Source organism: Astyanax mexicanus, chromosome 1 (genome assembly GCF_023375975.1).
Source record: "Astyanax mexicanus isolate ESR-SI-001 chromosome 1, AstMex3_surface, whole genome shotgun sequence".
Taxonomy (NCBI): domain Eukaryota; kingdom Metazoa; phylum Chordata; class Actinopteri; order Characiformes; family Acestrorhamphidae; genus Astyanax; species Astyanax mexicanus.
Window position 1 is genome coordinate 34,426,385 of NC_064408.1, and position 22,754 is coordinate 34,449,138.

The 22,754-nt window shown below is 39.0% G+C and overlaps 1 protein-coding gene across 1 annotated transcript; it reads right to left on the minus strand.

Moving 5' to 3' along the window:
* Positions 1–1,407: 1,407 nt before the first annotated feature.
* LOC111195002 (collagen alpha-2(VIII) chain-like) lies at positions 1,408–4,376 on the minus strand. Its single transcript, XM_022680811.2, has 7 exons — positions 4,081–4,376; positions 3,901–3,984; positions 3,303–3,377; positions 3,151–3,213; positions 2,179–2,241; positions 1,959–2,081; positions 1,408–1,782 (listed from the first exon to the last, which is right to left on the minus strand). Exons 1-7 carry the CDS (start codon positions 4,280–4,282, stop codon positions 1,502–1,504), a joined length of 891 nt encoding a protein of 296 aa, XP_022536532.2. The 5' UTR covers positions 4,283–4,376; the 3' UTR covers positions 1,408–1,501.
* Positions 4,377–22,754: the final 18,378 nt, after the last annotated feature.

The following is a 22,754-nucleotide window of genomic DNA, read 5'->3' on the forward strand; positions in this document are numbered from 1 at the left end:
TGTCTGACTCAGTTTTCAATTTCCAAACACACATTTTGCAAAACTCTACACACAATTTTCTACCTAACACACAAAGATCAAACAGGAAGTTACTTGATTTCATCTTTCAAACACAACCTATCAAAATGCCACACTAAATCACCAGTGCTTCACTCCCACCCCTCACACGTGTAAACACTCATTACTTTATTGAACACCAACGAATCATTGGCTAAGTATAGGCCTATAAATAGGTCAAATGTCAAGATGTCTGTTTTGAACCAGAAACAGAGAATTACAGAGAATTTTGGCGATGGACGCAGATGCAAATGTCCGCCATGAGTATATTTATATAGACGAGGTGGGCTTTAACCTCACTAAGACCAGGAGAAGGAAAGAAATGTCATTGGTCAAAGGGCCATTGTGAATGTCCCAGGACAACATGGGGGAAACATTACAATGTGTGCTGCCATTACCAATAATGGTGTCCTGCATCACCATGCAACACTTGGTCCTTACAACACTGCTCATCATAACTTTTCTGGATGCAATTCTCAATATTCTTGTCCAAGGTCAGCAGAATCTAGATCAACAAAGATTTGTGGTCATATGGGACAATGTCAGTTTTCATCAAGCACATCTTGTCCAGAACTGGTTTGTGACCCATCCTCACTTCTCTGTTCTGTATATGATCGTCGTACCCATGCTCGCATTCCACTTCTTGAGGCTATGGAGGAAGCATGTGGTGACATTGATGTTGCCTCTATTCAAGGATGGATGCGCCACGCAAGGAGGTTCTATCCTCGGTGTTTAGCAAGAGAGGAGATAGCTTGCAATGTGGATGAAGTATTGTGGCCAGATCCAGCCCAGAGGAGAGATGAAGCCTAGACACACACTCAACCCCCCAACCCATACACTCACCACAGCCAACACCCCCCAGCTTTTTCAGACATGTGTTTGGTGTCTGTCCAACTTCATGTGGTGGTTGGATTTCTTTCTGCGCCGTACAAATATTGTTTTAGCAGCAGCAAATGATTTGGAAAAAATAAATATTTTGGGTTTGAAAACTGTTTATGTGTGTTGTGAGTATTTCACCTTCTCTCTGCACTTCTGTGTGGAAATAAACATAGAATCCCATGAATGAAAGAAGAGCTTTAGGTTTTGATCAACAGTGTGTACACGATGAATCCAAAATGTCATATTATGACAAAGGTGTTGGCAATGTGAGGTCAGTGCTTGCTTTTGAGATGTGTTGATGACATTTTGAATGTTGTGTGTCATTTTGCTGGAGATTTGAGGCATTTTGCATTTTGTGTGAGCAATTGTGGGTTTTGTGTGTAGAGTTTTGAAAAATAGACACAGAGCTTGAAAAATGTGTGTAAACAGTTAAAAGACGTAATCATTAGTGAAAAAAACGACAAGACACCATTGTAAAATGCTGGAATTACAGTTTATTTTCTGTTCTGGTTAAATGTATATGCATTACTCCACCATTCAGTAATCAGCTGAATTCAGTAGATTTTTAAATGGGAAAGATCATGAAGCCGCTGAAGGTGTTAGTATTGGCATATTGGTGATACAGCATAAAGCCACTAGGTAGCTGAGTACGAACAGTATCTCCAATCTCCAACTGTAGAGTAAACCCACCAGATATATACTTTCCATAACCATAAGTATATGCAAATAAGAATGCCAGTAACTCCTGGTTCTTGTACATATATACTCCTGTATTGTAACCGTTGGTTAATCCCATTACAGTGAATCTGAAATAGTAGACACCCCTGGACGGAGCTGTGAAGATTCCTGAAATAACAGAAACATACAAACAATCCTTGTTAATCAGTCGTTACTCTCAGTCCTAATTATTGACCTAAAATTTTGAAAATGTGTCAAAATTGTAAAAAAAAAAAGTAACACTAAACAGTAAAAGCTTGAGAATATTTTTTATGTTGAAAAGATAAATCATTTTTATAGTCTACCTGTATTGGGGTTATAACCTCCTCCAATGTTTGTAATCACGTCAGGATAGACAATATTAGCGTTGGAACTTAGCGATCCCATGGTTGATTTTAAAGCTGCTGAAAACGCCACCTTGGGATGTTCTGAAAAATCATTGAGGATAAAACAACAAACAATCAGTCAGAACTTTTTAAAGAACTATATATGGCACCAGCAGTGACCTAATAAATTAATATTTACCTATGACCTCTCTCTTCAGACTCGCCACATCACCTTCAGCAGTGCTCAGTCTTCCCTTTAAAGCTGTCAGGAGTTCAATTCAAGTTTCATTTATTAATGTGAGAATATTTGATTAAGCATTTCTATAGATTCATTTATCATTAAACATTAATTCACACAATGTAGAAAAAAAAATACATTAGGGAACAAAAACACAATATAAAATAAAATACTGTTCAAATAAATGACAGTAGATTTACTGTAAAATATCAGCAACATGCTGGCAAAACTGCTGGTAGCTAAATATGTAATTGTGCAGGACATTTTATTACAGTGTAGATATATAGATAGATGATACTACTTATTAGCTGAGTTCCTAATCAAACATTCTGCACAATTTGGCACAATCAAAACTCAGGCACGATTACAAAATTTTGACAAGAAAAAAATACAAAAAAGTATTTTTTCCATTCACTGCAGTTATTAAAACAAACGTATGCTTAGGATGCAACTGGGCACGCAAAGTGAAAAGATTTTATTGTAAGAGTCTTAAACTTGGGCGGCATGGTGGCGCTGTTGCCTCGCAGCAAGACGGCCTGGGTTTGATTCTCGGCTGGGGCGACCCAGGTCTTTCTGTGTGGCGTTCTCCCCATATCTGCATGGGTTTACTCCGGGTGCTCCGGTTACCTCCCACAGACCAAAGATTGGCTAATTGGAACTTTGAAATTGCCCCCTAGGTGTGAATGTGTCTGTCTGTGTCTGTCTGCCCTGCGATGAATTGGTGGCCTGTCCAGGTTGTATCCTGCCTTCCCCCTGATGCCAGCTGGGATAGGCTCCAGCCCTCCCGTGACCCTAAAGCGGTTGTCGATGAGTTAGTCTTAAACTTTAAGAACTCTATCTTTAAGAGTCTTTGCTTTTAGCATCAGTTTACTTTAGTAACATTCTATATGTTGCATTTTTTAATGGTTTTAATTTGATACTGTAATGTTTTACCTGTGTTCTCTTTCTTCAGGGTTTTCACTTCAGTCTGACTGGCCGCTAATGCAGTTCTTATTTCTGTTTGTGGAAAAGTCATCAGACACCAGGAGTATTATTAGCAATGAATCATTAGAGAACACAGAATAAAAACTTTAACATGGATTTACCTTCATTCTGTTTCTTCAGCTTCTCCACTTCACTCGTTAGTGTGGACTTCATGAAGGACACCTCTTCTTCTTGTGCTGAAAAAACAAAAACAGCTGCTTGGTAAAAGTAATTGTATATATTTTTTTATATACTTTTATTTCAAATTTTTCCCATTTTCTCCCCAATTTACACGGCCAGTTACCCAACCCACTCATTAGGACTCCCCCTATCACTAGTGATGCCCCAACACACCAGGAGGGTGAAGACTAACACATGCTTCCTCCGATACATGTGAAGTCAGCCACCGCTGACTTAGCTGATGCAGCATTACCGAGCAGCCAGCGCGCTTGGAGGAAAGCACAGCGGCTCGGCTCCGGTACATCAGCTCACAGACGCCCTGTGCTGCAGACATCACCATAGCAGTGATGTGGGGAGAGAGTGCCATCTACCCACCCAGAGGGAGCCCTCTAACGCCGGCAGCTTGATGGCAAAGCTGCATGAGCGGGGGTTCGAACCTGCGACCTCCTGCTCATAGTGGCAGCGCTTTAGACCGCTGGACCACTCAGCGCCCGTAATTGTATATCTTACACTATGTATTGAAAATACTAATTTCATTACCTGAAACATTTTTCTTCATGTACTCCATGTTACCCTGAATCTGTTTTCCCTGCTTGATCTGCTTGGCCATTTTAGTCTTCAGCACTGAAAAAGAAGAGTTAGAAATAATTTAATAAGTTAAATTCTTTAACAAAAGTTTCTCTAGTGAGCCCCTACTTGATTAAAGCAAAACTAAACTACCTGAGTTCTCCTTTTCCACATATTTCATCTCAGTCTTCAGCTCCACCAGCATGGTACCCTGCTGATACACAATGTCTTTTAGATACTTCAGATCATCAGAGGGGTTTGATGGCCTCAGAGAATCAGCAGCAGCTTCAGTTTGTTGCAGGCTGAACTGCAGCAGCAGCATCAGTAGAGCAATAAAAGCCACTGTTCTCTTCATCTTTACCGCTGTTCTCTCCTCCTGCAGTGTCTGACCCTCACATCTGCTCTTCTTATAGACCTCCTGCCATCAGCTCTTCACCCTGTCACACCTCTTTACTTCCTCACAGACTCTATTTCCAAATAAGGCAGTGATAATGCTTATCTTTTTTTCTGTTTAAATGACTGAGCAGCTGCAATTCTTTCTGTGCAAGGATTTTCTTTTCTTCTATATTTATAAAACTCTGAAATACCAATATTACCAGGGTGTAGCTAGCCAAGAGAGGCTCATAACCCCTTTAAATCAATTCCAGCACTTCTAAAAATGAAAGCAAAATACCTAAAGCGGTTGACGATAAGTAAGTCTTAAACTTTAAGAGTCTTTGCTTTTAGCATCAGTTTACTTTAGTAACATTCTATATGTTGCATTTTTTAATGGTTTTAATTTGATACTGTAATGTTTTACCTGTGTTCTCTTTCTTCAGGGTTTTCACTTCAGTCTGACTGGCCGCTAATGCAGTTCTTATTTGTGTTTTTGGTGTGTTTCTGATAAGCATAAATGTAAAAATCTTAGAAAGTATATCATTAAGAATGTCAGGCAGGTATAAAAACAGCACTTTGTTGTGTAGCACTGTGTTCTCTGAAATTATGCTCCATCTTGAAACTGGTCGAATCTGTACTGGTTGCTGAATGCAATCACATTCTCACACTAATGCTCCAAAGAAAGTTTTCCAAAGAAATAGTGGATCAGCACTATTTTGAGGACTATACCCTGAAGATTAGCCTTGTTTGGCACTTTGTATGATGCATGGGATTTATATTACTCATTTTCTACAGACCCTTGACCCATTTTTCCCCAGTTGGATCCCACTTGAAACACTCCTGAAGCACTTAAAGGGGCCTAAACCATATTTTTTCATTAATAGCTGAAATATATTCATTTAAAGTTGTGAAACATACCATACCAGTCCTGTTTACATTTTTTAATCTTTAAAAAAAAATCTCATTTGCAGTGCCCTCACAGGTTTAACTGTGCTATATTTTTATAGACCTCACAGGTTAACTGTGCTATAGGATGATTTGTCTGTCCAGATACTCACAATAAGCAAAACAGTCAATCAATTAAGCCCCTTTGTGAAGTCCAACCATCTGCATCTCATCGCTATCAGAGGGCCACTGCTGAACCCAATTAGCTCTCCATTCTGCCCCACCCCTAAACCCATACATCACCCAGTTCCCCTCCAATTTTTTAGCATTTTTATTTAGCCTTTAAACTGGTCTATCTACAGTATGACACTCATTTCCCTGTAAAAGCTTTACTGTGGAGTTTAGCACAACAGTTCTAAAGCATATTTACCCACAATCCTTCTTCAAACCACTTTAACGAACACACTTCTAACCAAGTCTCCTCTTAAAATTAAACTGTGATTGTATTACACTGGGGAAACTAGGCTGGATTATTCTGAAGATAGAGGAGAGAGGACTGCAGTGTGGAACCTCTGGTAGTTCGGTTGAGTTAATTGAGGAATATGAAGCACATGGGATAATTAACTGTAAGTATTATGTCAAGTTCACCCTAAAGACTAAAAGTATGCTTTAAGCATAAAACCACTAGACTAGTAAATAAATGTAAGAGTATACTGTGGAGAATGGGAGTGTTCTGTGTGTGTAGGTGATGTCTCTATGAGCATTGTTACTACTGCCCAAGACTAGCTGTGGGAGGGGTTATTCTAATGAAATCTTTTGTTGGGAGTGCTTGCTATGACATAGGTTCATGGCAGTTCTACCCACCTTGCTGGGTTTTAGATAGTTGGGTTTTAGTAGTTGGTCTTTATCTTTTAGTGTATTTCAGTACTGTGAGTAGTAAGCCTGGAAATTTGATAAGTAATTATATATTATATTGAAAATGGATTAGTATTAAAGTAACTTATAAGTTAACTTTATTATAGTTCAAAGTACACCTGAACTAAAAATATTAACGTAAATTTAAACTACTGGTGTACTGAAAATTTATTAAAACTATATAACTAAAGTACACTTAACAGTATACTTTAAGTGTACAAGTAGTACACTTACTAGTTTACTTACTAGTAGTACATTACTATGTAGCACAATAGGCTACAAAATAGAATAAATTAGACAAATAACTTAATGAGGCAAACAGTAAAGTGAATAAGTGTTGTACTGCATTTTATGTAGTTCAGTGACTGTACTCACACAAATTACCTCCTCTTTTAAACCCCAACCCTATAGCCCTTCCTTTAAAATGACAATATGAAGTATACAAAACATGTTTGCAGTTTTAATTTGCAGAATTTAGTTTTAATTAGGAGGGATTTATTTACGTTTCCCTGTGCAGAGAAATAAATAATATATAAATAAACTATACCACGGGACACTCCCAACACAAATGAATTCTCTGGACACTTCGACTCAAAATCCTCTCCCCAACTCTCCAAACAGATGTTCTGTTTTACTTACTAACCCACTCAATTCTTCGAAGTTTCATTAAACTCACACATATACCTGAAAATATACCCAAGAGGTCAAATATATTGCAGCAAAATATCACAATAAATCCCTCCCCTCAGAACCAAACAAAATAAAAAAAAAAGTCAGTGAAGAGCACAAAAATAATCTAAGAGCAACAACAACCCTTAATTGAAATATAACAGGTAAACAATTTAAGTCCACCTCTTTTCACTCAGAAAGAATGTAAATGCAATGTTCATTCCAGTCCACAGTATCCTTTAGCCATTAAACTTTATGTGGCATAGTGCTATTACGGAGAATGTGGCCGGGAATACTCAGGGGTGGGGTGGGGGTTTGGTCTCTTTCTGCCCAAAAGTGCCCTTTGTTTGATCAGATTATATTGATGAGTGGTTCTTTCATTCACCACCTGTATTGCTGCATTTGGCCTACCTGTGCTCAAATACCTAAAACATTAGGCCATGTCTAGTTTATGTACTAACGTTTTGATCCATGACACTCATTTAAATTTTGATTTAAAAACATTTACTCTTAAACGGGGGAGAAGTGTACATGCAGAATCAAATCAAATAAGCTACATTACTTTTGTAATCAAAAGGTACAGTGGAAAGGAAAGTATTGTTTCAATGTGAAAAGAAGTAGTTTCTGCATTTTAAATCAAAGGCCTGTGTCATCTTATTAATAGAGATAGATCAATAGTACAATATGTCAATTATACCACAGTTAGTTACGACCCTGCAATGTGATTGGCTGAGAGGCGTTTTATGAGTGAGGAAAAGGATTAAAAATAGCATTTATATAATAATTGTGAGTGAAGAAAAAGGTTCAAAATAGCATTTATATAAGAATTGTTGATGCAGCTGTAGTAAGGAATACTGAAATAAATAAAATATTTAAAAATATTTGATTTTGGGGTGTCACATGACCCAGTGAAAGATGGCGGCTTGAGATTTTGCTCCGCTTCACTTAACTTTTATTTTTAGTGCTTCTTTCTTTAAAATTGTTTGGAACACCACTTTTTTGACTCTGAACGTGAACTAAGATGTCTGAGAGTCAAGAGGCACGAGACTTTCCGCTGTTGACCAAGCAGGAACTAGCTAAGCATGAGGTACCTAAGTCGCCATTAGCACCAACAACTCAAGACGACTTGCTGTCTGAGATTTGCGCATTCGGCTCTCGGCTAGATACACGCCTGGAAACTATTGACGGACGCCTGGACACTTTAACTTCAAGTCTTTCCTCACTTTGTGCAGCTCTCGCTGATTTAATGGAGAGAGTTGCTTCAAATGAGACCAGGCTGTCTGGAGCGGAGAACCGTGTCTCTGGTATGGAGGATCGTTCAAACTCTCACAGCAGCCAACTGGCCGCGCTGGAGAAGAGGGCTCAGCTGCTTCAGTCTAAGGTTGATGACCTGGAGAACCGCGGGCGGCAAAAGAATATCAAGATTGTCGGCCTTCCTGAGCAAGCGAAGGGCTCTACGCCTCTCGTGGAATTCCTACGTGTAATGCTGCCGAAATGGCTCGGCCTTCCATGGGGCTTTGCTTCCGAATTAGAGCGTGCTCACAGATCCCTCGCACCAGCGCCGCCTGAGCGCGGTCCGCCGCAGTCTGTGCTGGTGCGCTTTCTCCGATACCCAGATAAGGAGACAGTCCTGCGAGCCGCGCTACAGAAACGCGAGGTAACACACGATGGGGGGCAGCTTCGATTTTACCAGGATCTCTCTGCTGAGGTCCTCCGGAGACGGTACGAGTTAGGTCAGCTGAGACAGGAGTTTACGGCTCGGCAGATGTTTAGAGGCTTTGCTTACCCTGCGAAGCTCTTTACGGCGGTAAGATCCGCCTGTTCTCGACAGTAGAGGAGGCTAAAAGTTTTCTGTCCGGTATCAAACATGACAAGTGACTTTGCTGAAAATGTACACACTTTGGTGTTCTCTGTATTTTCTTTATAGACATTATTAGAGGTAGCCTTTTGTCCGGATCTCATATTTATCGTTAAGGTGACAGGAATTGGAATGGGTTGTTTGTGTTGGTTTGTGTTTCTTAAATTTAAAAGGTTAAAGGTTAAAGGTTGCACATAAGATTCTTTGTTTAATTAAGCCGGCGCTCTGCGCATTTGTGGTCAAATTCTGGTTACTTATTTCTCAAACTGAAAATGAAGAATTTGTTTACATATATAACTTGGAACGTGAAAGGCTTAGGACATGTTATTATGTTAAAAGAAAGAAAATTTGAACTTTTCTTTAAAAAAGAGGGAGCGTCAGTCGCCATGATTCAAGAAAAGCATTTATCAGACCATGAGCATTTAAAACTTAAAAGAGATTGGGTGGGACAAGTGTATTTTGCATCTTACAACTCTAATACGAAGAAACGAGGTGTGGCTGTATTAATTAATTAACATTTACCATTTATTCTTGAGCAACAAATAAACTTTCCTGAAGGCAGATACGTTCTAATCTCGGGCCTGTTGTACGGACAGCATGTTCAATATTTATGCCCCAAATGAGGACTGCCCTAAATTTATGTCTGATGTAATTCTGGTGTAATAGCTGCAAAAATTTAGGGATTATGGCCGGCGATTTTAATTGTGTCATGGACCAAAACTTAGACAAGTCTTCCGCTCTTTCAACCAATTCTAAATCGGCAGCGGTGCTCAATCAGATGTGCATGGAATCTGGGCTAGTTGATATTTGAATGGAATTAAATCCTAGTGTCCGGGACTTTAACTTTTATTCTCATCCTCATAGTTCATATTCACGGATTGATTACATACTCATACCCAATTTTCCGATCCACCTGGTATCTCATAGCAAAATTGGCCCTATTGTTCTGTCTGATCACGCTCCAGTCTATATGGAAATGAAACTGGGCATTCCAATGTCTAGCAGTAGGACTTGGCTGTTTAACTCTTCTTTGCTTACAAACAAGGAATTCTGTGATTTTATGCGCCTACGTATCTGTTATTTTTGGGAGGATAATAAGCACTCCCCTGTGTCATCAGCCACTTTATGGGATGCAGCTAAAGCCACAATCAGAGGTGACATTATCTCATATTCTTCTTCAGTGAAAAAAAAACTCAGGCTCAGGAACGCTTAGATTTGGAAGCAGAAGTTATTCGTTTAGAAAGATTACATAAATCCTTCCCCACCCAGTCAAATTTTGTGAAATGATGTCAGATAAGAACTAAGCTTAATTTAAACTATAGGAACCATATTAAAAAACTACTTAATTTTTCGAGACAGATGTTTTAAGAATTTGGTAACAAATCTAGTCGGCTGCTTGCTCATCAACTTAAGAAGGAACAGAATGACAGAGCTATTAAATCTTTAAAAAAACTCAGACGGTTCTGTTACATATGATCCTCTGGTTATAAACAGGTCTTTTAAAAGTTTTTTATCAGTCTCTGTATAAATCAGAGAATACTATGTCAGAGGCAGATGTTTTGGCTTCTCTTGACACATTATCTCTTCCCATCACATTAGAGGAGTACAGGGATACTCTAAATGCTAAGTTTTCTGTTGAGGAAAATTTTCAAGCACTGCAAGTCATGCCTTCCAATAAATATCCCGGTCCAGAGTTTTTTTTTTTTGTTCAAAGTTTTTTTATTGTGTTTTATATTGTATCAGAAAAGAAAGTACAACATATAACCCACCCCCCCCACCCTCACAATACCAGACATAACATTTACATAAATCCAGACATACTTATAAGAATACACATACATACATACATATGCATATAAATATACACATACATAAGCATATGAATAAATTAGGTTATACTAATTATACAAATAAATTATAGAATTATTAATGACGTAAATTATAGAAAATATTAAATTGACACAGTGTCAGGATCCAAATCCTCAACAAAGGCCAGAAAAGGTTGCCAAAGAGTATAAAACTTCCCAGTGGTTCCTCTCGTAGTATATCTAATCTTTTCCAATTTAAGATGATACATGATTTCTCTGATCCAATGACTGTAAGATGGTGGATTAGCATCTTTCCATTTAAAGAGAATTAATCTTCTAGCAAGAAGAGAACAAAATGCAAACACATTTATATCCATCCCGTCTACTGAGAGAGCTGTCTGACGGTGCTACACCAAACAATGCTATGAGTGGTGATGGCTCTACGATTTCCCCGGAGACCTTTGAAAAAGTCTCAAAAATGGAATTCCAAAAGTTATATAATTTAGAGCACGTCCAAAACATATGCAAGAGGGAAGCGGGTGCCAACCCACATCTATCACATGTAGGGTCTAAATCAGCATTGACCTTTGAAAGTCTAACTTTGGACCAGTGTAAACGATGCACGATCTTAAACTGAATAACAGCATGTTTTGCACATATAGAAGATGAGAAAATTCCTTTTAATATTTTTTGCCAAGTTTTATCCAGTATTGTTTTACCCAGATCAGTTTTCCATTTATTTTTAAGAGTTTCCAGTGAAGTAGAATCATGTGAATTAAGTAGTTCATAAATTGCACTAATAGTTTGCTTACTAACAAATTTATATTTAAAGATTGACTCTAACAGAGAGGTCGATGGAGATAATGGAAAGCAATCCAGGTTTGAAGATACAAAATTGCAAAGCTGTAAATATCTATAAAAATGTGATCTAGGAATATTATATTTCTGTGTTAGCTGTTCAAATGAGGCAAAATTACCATCTATATAAAGATCAGACAATGAGACAACACCATTTCTAGCCCAGATAGAAAAGGCATCATCCATTATTGATGGGCGAAACATATAGTTCTTTGCGATTGGTGCTGTCTGTGATAGCCCCCTTAGGGAGAAGGACCTCCTGAACTGGTTCCAGATTTTGACTGAGCATACGACCACAGGGTTTGAGCTAAAGTTGGTAATAGGTTGTGTAAATGGTAATTTGGAGCATAATAATGCAGCTAGAGAAGTAGAGCCAACCGATGATTCTTCCAAGGTTGTCCACACAGGAGTGATGTACCCATTCCTCATCCAGTACAACAATGCCCTTATATTCGCTGCCCAGTAGTAGAAAAGAAAGTTTGGAAGTGCCAGACCACCATCATTTCGACCTCTCTGCAGTGTTTTTCTCTTTATTCTAGGTTTTTTATTATTCCAAATAAAGGTCAATATTAAATCATTTAGTTTAAGGAAAAATGATTTATTTAAGAAAACTGGAAGAGACTGGAATATATACAAGAATTTTGGTAAGACAGTCATTTTTACTGTATTAATTCGGCCAATCAGAGAAAGTGGCAGGGGGGCCCACCGCACAATGTCCTTTTTCAGTTGGGATAATAGTGGTTGAAAATTACTGGTATATAGATCATTATCATCATTTGTAATCCAGATTCCAAGGTATTTAAACTTTTTAGGGCAAATTTTAAATGGAAAAGTAGTCAATGACACCATACATGTTCCAGTACCTACAGGCATTAGTTCACTTTTCAGAAAGTTGATTTTATAGCCAGAGATTTTTCCGAATTCTTTAAGTAACATCATTAACTTTGGTATGCTGGAGTGGGGATCTGATATATATAACAACATATCATCAGCATAAAGCGAGACTTTTTGTTCTAACCCAGCTCGAACAATTCCCTTAATTTCTACACATTGCCTTATAGCTATAGCGAGTGGTTCCATTACAATTGCAAAAATTAGTGGGGATAGGGGGCACCCCTGTCTTGTACCACGTCCAAGTTCAAAATAAGAGGACAAATTATTGTTAGTACGAACGGCAGCCATTGGTGACTTATACAAAATTTTTATCCATGATATGAATTTATGGCCTAATCCAAACTGTCCCAGTGCATCAAAAAGGTAACTCCACTCCACCCTGTCGAAGGCCTTTTCGGCGTCAAGAGATAGCACTACTTCAGATACACTGGGCAGAGAGGGAGTATAGAGTATATTAAGCAGGCGTCTAATATTAAAAAAAGAAAAACGATTTTTAATAAAACCAGTCTGATCCTGAGAGATAATTGTAGGAAGAACCCCCTCTAAACGACGAGCTAGGACTTTGGCTAGGATTTTAGCATCTGTATTTAATAAAGAAATGGGCCGATATGAACTACAATCAAGAGGATTTTTATCCTTTTTTAAAATCAGGGAAATAACTGCTTGACGCATGGTTAGTGGTAATGACTGACCTGAAAATGATTCTAAGACTGATAGTAATAATGGAGAGAGTAGATCAGAGAATTTTTTGAAGAATTCCGTAGGATAGCCATCAGGCCCTGGAGATTTACCCGTCTGCATTGATTGGATTGCTGACGCTATTTCCTCTACTGAAATATCTTCCTCCAGCTCACCTGCCACATCTAAATCTAAAGAAGGGATATGTAAGTTTTTGTAAAAATCCTCCAGCTCAGAGGGATTAAATCCTGAGGCGGATGAATACAATGACTGATAAAAACGCTTAAAACAGGAATTAATTGCAAGACTTTCATTATGCGTGTGCCCTAGCTCGTTCTTGATTTCTGGTATGGTTTGATTAGCAGTTCTTTGCCGCAGCTGATGCGCAAGTAACCGGCCAGCTTTCTCCCCATGTTCATAAGTCCCATGGCGTGATTTGTGAATTAAATATTCAGCCTGTCGCGTTGACAGGAGGTCAAATTCAGTTTGTAGGGACATTCGTTTTTTTACATTATTGGCAGATGGTGAAACACTATTCAGTTTATCTAACTCGAACATCTCCTCTGTCAGTACCTTGAGGCGCGTGTTTTCACATTTTTTTAAATTGGCACTATATGAAATGACCTGGCCCCGTAAATATGCCTTCAACGCTTCCCACACGGTTAGAGATGACATTCCAGGGGTCTGATTAGTTGCAAGAAAAAATCTAATCTCTGATGTGATGAAATTAATAAAAAAAATCATCTGATAGAAATAATGGGCGAAGTCTCCAGGGACGGTAATTTGCCTGTGTATCAGGAATACGCATTTTCATTAGTAAGGGACCATGGTCAGAAATTACTATGGCTTCATAATCACATTTATTAATGAAGGGTAAAATTCTTTTATCCACAAAAAAGTAATCAATACGCGAATAGGTCCCGTGGACCGGGGAGAAAAAAGAATAAGCTCTGGAAGTGGGATTGCGAAACCGCCACACGTCTGCTATCCCGAAAGACTCCAGAAACGACTGGATAGTGAGAGCTGAATTAGACAAGGGACATTGTTTTCCAGAACTGCGGTCCAAGACAGGGGAGATTACACAATTCATATCACCCCCAAGAATAAGATGATGAGTTGACATGTTTGGTAAGCAGGAGAAAAAATCTGAAAAAAATTTAGGACTGTCCCAATTTGGGGCATAGATATTGGCCAAAATTACTGGGAATGTATGTAGCTGCCCTACCACAATAATATATCGCCCTGCGAGATCTGCTTCTACACTTGAGACTGTAAATGGTACATTTTTACTAATCAATATGGCAACACCCCTAGCCCTTGATTGAAAACTAGAATGGAACATATGCCCTGCCCACGCATTTCCCAACCGGAAATGATCTGTTGTACATAAGTGGGTCTCCTGTAAGAATGCAATGTCTGCACTGAGCTGTTTTAAATGGGTCAATACCTTTTTACGCTTAACTGGGTGATTTAATGACTTAATATTCCAACTTACTAGATTCACTAGACAGCCATCTGACCTACTAGGAATATTAATCTGAGCCATTTAAGGACTGGAGATTATAAATGTGAAATTGCATGGCAACCCCTGAGAAAAAAATTGTAAATACCAAAAATAGTCATGACAAAATGGACAAATAAATAACTATAGCAGTAATAAAATGTCTGGTATAACTCCCAACCCATCAACCACCCCCTCCCCCCACCCATCGCCCCCCAGTCACCTGTAGAACAGAGGTGAACGTAAAACCCCAGAAAAAAAAAACCTACACATTAAGTGTTATCTAGGAGCTTCAGAGAGCAAACCCCTAGAGCCCCAACCGAGCTTTCATAGAAACGAAGTTAGACGCCTTACAACGCTAGAATTTGACATTTCGTAACAAAGACAACAGAAAATTTGCACAAGAACAGTGCCGCCTAATTGGCCCGAGGCAGAAGGGAAAAAAAATAATAATAATTATAATAATAATAATAATAATAATAATAATAATAATAATAATAAAAATAAAAATTTGTGCCTGAGAGTTATAGCCATACATAAACTACAAGTCCTTCTGCCAAACATGATATGCTGCATGGTTGGCTAGATGGGTAAAACAAAATAAAAGTAATAGAGAGGCACAGGTATCAGACACCACACTGGGTTGAAAAACACACCTGAGCAGAAGAAATGTTCACTAGATGCGTGTGGCATTTTCTTCATGTGTAGAAACACACTGCAGTTAGCTACATTAGCAAATGTTCGGACCAAGGGCGGCTCGGAAGCCCACTGAAGTGAGTCTCTTACCCTTCAGATTCAGGTGAGGAGATTACACATTTCTTAACATAGCTCATCGCTTTACCCGCATCCGTGAATTCCTTTTCTTCTCCCTTGTGCGTGATGCGGAGTCGGGCTGGGAACAGAATGCCATACCGGACATCTTGGCAGTTGCGGAGAAGCTTTCTGACCTCCGTAAACGCAGCCCTGGCTTTGGCCACACTGGCAGTGTAGTCCGGGAAGATAGCAATTGGGTCACCGTTGAGCCGAAGTGGGGTGCGGGTGCGTGCACGTGTCAGCACCTCAACACAATCCTGATAGTAATGCAGTTTAGCTATGATTGCGCGCGGCTTCCCATCCGATCTCTTCGGAGCCAAACTTCTGTGTGACCGATCCACAAGCACATCTCTATCCAACTGCAGAACATCTCGCAGCAACTTCGAGACCGACTCTGTAGAACAGGAACCACTCGTCTCCGCCACCCCGATAATTCTGATGTCACACCGCCTCATCCTCCCCTCCATATCCACACACTTCTCTCGAAGCTCCGCCAGTTCCACTTTTAAATCAGCCACCGTTGACTGCAAAGTAGTCACCTCGACCATGTTGACAATCCGCCTTCTACATCTTTTAGCGTAGCTTTCACCTGGTCGACCTCAGAGTGAAGCGCCACCATCTTGCCAACAATCTCAGCCTTCACCCCTTGAAGCTCAGCTTTAAGATAATCAAAATCCTCTGCAAGTGCTTTTCTCATTTCTAATTTAATCACCGCAGAAATATCCGCTTTTAGCGAGAGTAGAATCTCAGATTTGAGGGCTACCGCATCCATCACGGGGGAACCTGGCGGAGGCGATCCTCCCGAGGCGTCAGCGGAATCAGAGGTCGAGGCGGCGCTGGGCCTAGTACTTGCTTGTCCGGTGTACTTGTATTTGCGCAAATTTGTCGCCATAAGTCCACACAAACTCCACCGCCTTGCTTGGAGAGATCTTTTCACTGACTTCTCACGCAGTTCTGTCGTCTAAAGCGCCTAAAAATATTAAATAAAACAGATGCTCGGCAGGAGCTCAAGTGCAACACGTCCTACTCCATAGCAAGCCCAACAGCGCCCCCCCCGGTCCAGAGTTTTTAAAAAGTTTTCTGGCCTGAGCTTCACCCAATTCTGCGACCTAGTGATGGGCAGATGAAGCCTCATTGGGTGTATGGCACATTTCCCAAACTGTATCGACACTGTGTTGAAACTGTGTTGCTGTATCACTTAATGGCGACATCTGCTGGACTAAGAAAGTCATTGCAAGCAACTGCGCGAAGAAATGCATCGGTCACGTGGTTTTCCTTAAAATGATACGCGGTCTGACACAGGGGTTCGCCTTGTTTGCTCGGTGCATGCGCTGAAGTTTCAGTGTCGTCAGACCCATCGCTACCAAACGATACAGGAAGTGTATCGGTCACGTGGTTTTCCTTAACTTGATACGCGCACCGACACGAGGTTTCGCCTTGACAGCTCGGCGCATGTGTCGAGGTTTGAGGGTCGTCAGACCCATCACTACTGCTACCTGTTTTTCATGATCTGCTTGAGTCTGGTTCGATACCTGACACCTGAAAAATGGCAACAATTTGCTTAATCTTGAAAAGGGTAAAGACCCCCAGGATTGTGCATTTTATAGACCAATAAGTTTACTAAATACTAATTGCAAAAATTTGCTAAGGTACTTGCTCACAGGTTGGAGGCTGTACTACCAAAGGTAATTAAACCCGATCAAACTGGCTTTGTGACAATGCAATATGCCTCTGATAACATACGCCGGCTAATAAAAATTGTGGATTTTCTTGATAAATCTAAACACCCCGCACCCACACACAGTCTCACTTGACGTCGAAAAAGCCTTCGACCGCTTTGAATGGGCTTTTCTTTTTGCCACACTTGAGAAATTGAATTTAGGGCCAAATTTTATTAAATTAGTTAAACTTTTATATTCCGACCCCCGAGCTACAGTTATTACCAATGGACAAATGTCACATGTTATACATATTAAAAGAGGAACAAGACAAGGATGTCCTCTGTCACCCCTATTATTTTGCTCTGGTGATTGAGCCACTAGCCGAGTTGATTAGAACAGATGCCTATATTTTGGGTATAGACAGGGGAAATGAGGACCATAGAATCTCTTTTTACGCTGAAGATGTTTTATTGTGTATTTCTAATCCTGTCCATTCACTTCCCAAAGTATTGGAAATTATTGCTCAATATAGTACACTTTCTGGTCATAAAAAAAAAAAATCTAAATCCATGGCACCGCTATTCAATGTCCCTACTTGCTCCTCTCAATCCGTGGCTACTTTTTCCATTTGGTTGTTGATGGATTTAATTATTTGGGATTTTTTTTAACACCAAAACTTAATAAACTTTTTTCTAAAAATTAATTGCCCCCGATGAATAAAACTAAGGCGGACTTGGCTATCTGGTTCTCCCTCCCATTATCTTTTTTTGGAAGGATAAATGTTCTGAGAATGAACATCCTTCTTTGTTTTCTATATTTATTCCAGTCCCTTCCTTGTTATCTATCCAACTCTTTTTTAAACAATTTAAACAATTACTTTTCAAAGTTCATCTGGAACTGAAAGCTCCGCGCAGGTTCTAGCGGGAAACTCGAAATCACGCCACTATTCTCAGCCAATCACCAACTCCCACCTGTCCTTAAAAGACCTCCCTCATACCTGTTCTCCCCCGCTTGCAGACGCTGACATACGTTTTCACCCTCCCAGGGGATAGGCTCCGCCCCCGCCGTACCTATATGGCAGGATCTGCGAGGTTCCAGATGCTGCGGACCTGGGCTTTCGACGGGGCTTTAGCCAAAGACTCTATATGCAATATATTCACTGTTCATATTGTCATATGCGTTTATTGGATTAAATCTTTCTTGCTGCACTTTATCTCTAGAGTTTTGCTGCTAGAACAATAAAAAACCTAGACTTAAATTTAATAACTTAATGAAACCTAAAGATAAAGGGGGTGCTGGTGTATCAAACATGCAACTGCACTTTTGGTCAGCTCAGGTTAAACACATCATTAGCTGGTGTATCAACAGAACTGATTCACTGTGGGTTAATATGGAATCCAAATCATGCTTCCCTCTTTCACTCATGCTTCCCTCTTTCATCTCATTTACCTTTTATTAATAATGTGGAAATGTTGAAAGATGTATCTGATTCTTTTGCTATTTGCTTCTGTTTGTCTCTCTGTGTCTTCCCCATTCACACTCAACCCGGACTTTCCCTCTCAGTTGCATAACACAGGATTCCTTGAATGGTTTAAAAGAGGAATCACGCGTATTTTTTGTGTGTTTTCAGATGGGATGGAGGGGTATAGTCTTATCAAAATCGGATTTTTATAGATATCTCCAAATTAGACATTTCTTTAAGTCTCTTCTAGATAAGGGTGAGTTGCAGGTCGAGATGACAGAGATGGAAAAACTTTTTTTCTAAAAAGCTCGTTTCAAAAGGCCTGATTTCAAGGGTATACACTATGTTGTCTAATGAATCATAATACACTCTGATTAATTTAAAGGCTATTTGGGAGAAAGATCTGGAAACTGTCAGACACAGAGAGGTACATTTATTCACTCTTTTTGGACCTGTAATAAAATTAAACCATTCTTGAGGGAAGTGCATCTGGTTATTGAGGATATTTTCATGTGCCCCGCACTGTATTTGCTGAGTGCCCAGTTGGATGACATTTTTGATCCACCGGTTGAGTTTTCATTCTGTTGGTTTTTATCGCCAAAAAAATGTATTTTGCTGCTTTGGTCTTCCAAACAAGCCCCATCATTGACCTTATGACTGTCTCAGTTGACATCTCTCCTTCCTCTTGAGAAACTGACTTATGGCCTCCGCCAGAGGTCTACCAGCTTCTGGCGGGTATGGTCCCCCCTTACTATCTTGAAGATCTTGGATAGTGCCTATGAGAGACTACCTTCTGTTGTTTTGTACCCTGTGTGATCGCTATGGATGTATGCGGGTATGGCGCTATCAGTGTATTTTTTTATATTTGTGTGCAACCACAAAAAAAAAAAAAATGAAGTTCAGATGAAAGATTGTTTAGGTTGTTTCCATGGAAATGGAAATAAATGGAAATAAAGTGACATCAGAGCACATGTTGGACATGGAAGCCACTTAATTTTCCACTCACAACTGTTGAAGAAAAAACAAGGTAAATATTGCTTGATCAGCAAATATATTTATTGTATGTAATTTCCAAACATGCTGTAGTTCCTTTGATGTTTTGAAAAATATCACAAATTTAACATGAAAAGCTTTATTTTGCATGCATGAAATGCTAACTATCAATTCAAAGCTAATCAGTGAAGCCATAATCCATCATCCATCATCCATCAAATATTTTCCACCACACTTACCTCTGTGGTGGAAATGACATTTCAGATTATAGATATGAGTAATATAGATTGTTTTAATTAAATAAATTCATTTAATAGGCCCTATACTTTTACTATATATATATATATATATATATATATATATATATATATATATATATATATATATATATATATATATATATATATATATATATACTTTATGCATTTACAATGTACTTTAATATTTTTACTTTATCTGTTTTTAAAATGGCACACAAACACACACACATACACAGATACAAAATAGTTCATAACTAGAAATAAGATTTTTTTGCATTGCAAGAATGAAGGTTAATAGTTCATTGATTTCATCAGTATTGAATCTTAAATACAGTTCTTAATATATGGTGCGCGCAAGTTAGTGTCATTGAAGAGAGACTCTCTATTGACTGTCAAAAATAATTAGTCATTTATTTGAAGTATTCTTGCCAAACCCCCAGTTTTGGGTTGTTTACCACATGTACTGTTACAGTTCTGTGAGAGTTTGAAGATTTTGTTAAAAAGACAGAATTTAGATGTTGGCTTATTGCAACACTAAATTAAACAGGTGTGGTTGGTTTTCACATGGTGTTGTAAATGAAGTTGAATAATTATTTTTTTTTTTCTAATAAATATATCTACGTTTTCTCTATGTGTTTAGTCATTGTCATTTCCACAACACCTTGTCATTTCCATCACCGCACATATTTTTCACAAAAGTTCCAAAAATTAGTCAGCTCATATTAAAATACCATCGCTCACGTTCCTTTTGACCTTACAGGAATTCTAACAACCAGGGGCGGATCAAGCCATTTTGGGGCCCTAGGCAAAATATTGTAACCGACTTTAAGGAATATTGAGTTATGGAATGTGTTTGTACACTGAATGTCCTGCTGGTGTAGCCGTAGGGCAGAGGAACAAAAAGGAGAGAAGAAGAGCAAAATAAAGTGTGGCTGCTATTTTCCCTCATTGGGTCTGAGTGCGTTTTATTTTATTAATTATAAAGTATTAGGCGAACCGTAATAAGCTCGGTTACAATATGAACTGATTTTAGCCGCTCTGATTCAGGAGTTTAGGGTTAAGCAGTTTATCAGAGCTGTGTGTGGATGAAACTGGTGAAACCGGTGAAACTGCTCGCTTACAGGAAGCTGCAGTTCCTCATCCAACCACTAGTCAGAGCTGCAGCAGCAGCAGCAGCAGCAGCAAAACCCTGCTGTCTTTACTCAGTCACAGAGCTACAACCCAGCCACGGGCCACATGGCTCAGCTCAGCCAGTCTGGAGCGTTTTTTTTTTTTTTTTTGACAGTTTTCTTAAGTTCATCTGTGTAGGAAGGTTTTAACCCCACTAACCGGATAATACAGCTCTCTACAGTTCATCTTTCAGCCCAAGCAGCTAACAGCAGCAGTTTAGAGCAGCCGTCCCGGAGTCACTGCTCGGATTACATTATAAACAGGTCAGTTAGCGCGCTGCTAACCTCAGGATGTTTATAACTACGGAGTTTAGTGGACACACCACGGCTGCAAGGTTAGACTATTGAAGGCTGCTGAAGACTATTAAAGGCTATTGGAGGTTATTAAAAGGGGTATTGGGGGCAGAAATCAGTAAAGGCTGGTTAGATAAGTGATTCACGTCCTCGTCCTTTGCTGCGGTAAAACTGCGACTAGCGCTGTCACAGTAATGTTTATTAACGTCATTAAAACAGATTTTTTCAGGTATTGTCATAAATATTTACACACAACTTATATATTTTCTAAAAAAACGTTTATTTTGGTCAGTAACAAAATACTCACTCCCCTTCACCAAACACGCCAACTCGCCCCACCCCACCCCCTTGCTCCCAGGTGTCCTGGTTTACCCAAATGAAATTATGGTCACCCTAAAATATCTATTGAACCACTGAACAATTTGTCTATGATAGCTTTAAAAATAAAGAAAACGTAAAAAGAAATAATAAAATAAATCAAACAAAAACCCTAAAAAACGTAAAATAATACTTCTGGCTAACTGCTGCTCTTATAATAACATTTAAGAACATTACAATGTAATGTAATTCACGTAAAAATGAAGTTACTGTAAAAAGTGACAGCCTATTTAAAAAGCAACACATGTTGTTCATTTGTAACATTTCTAACATATTTAGGATGTTTTTTACACACTTTTTTCACTCCCACAACCTTAACAGCTTCAAAAACATGCATTATGCAAATTAGGTGTTGACATCATTTAGTGATTCCACCGCTCCAAGGTGTCCTTGTTTACCCAAATGAAAATATGGTCACCCTACCGTAATAGCTGCCACATAAAGTTTAATGACTAAAAAATACTGTGAACTGACATGAACATTGCATTTACATTCTTTCTGAGTGAAAAGAGGTGGACTTGAAGTGTTTACCTGTTATATTTTGATGAATTGTTGTTGTTGCTCTTAGATTATTTTTGTGCTCTTCACTGACTTTCGCAACTTTTTAAAAAATTTGTTTGGTTCTGAGGGGAGGGTTTTATTGTGATATTTTGCTTCAATATATTTGACCTCTTGGTTATATTTTCAGGTATATGTGTGAGTTTAATGAAACTTCGAAGAATTGAGTGGGTTAGTAAGTAAAACAGAACATCTGTTTGGAGAGTTGGGGAGAGGATTTTGAGTCGAAGTGTCCAGAGAATTCATTTGTGTTGGGAGTGTCCCGTGGTATAGTTTATTTATATATTATTTATTTCTCTGCACAGGGAAACGTAAATAAATCCCTGCTTATTAAAACTAAATTATGCAAATTAAAACAGCAGACATGTTTTTACATATTTTGTGTACTTCATATTGTCATTTAAGAAAGGGCCATAGGGTTGGGGTTTAAAAGAGGAGGTAAGTTGTGTGAGTACAGTCACAAAACTGTAACTTTTACCTATGTAAGTACAATGAGAAACATGACGAGGAAAATCAGTTCACATACAAAGAGGTAACAAAAATGTATTTATTGCGAAATGCAAAGAAACAGATTACTATTCATCACGCCTCTGTTCTCGGTCAGGCCAGAGGACCTCATCTACCTCAGCTGCAATATTCTCTCTAGCCAAACAGCGGGGGAAAAAACGCCTTGCATGACGAATCCATCCTTGGCAATCAGCTGTGTGGATGTCATCACATGCCTCTTCCATTGCCTGAAGTAACGCCACACGCTCGTGGGGTCTGCGTTCAAACACTTTCCACCTCCATGCAGAAAAG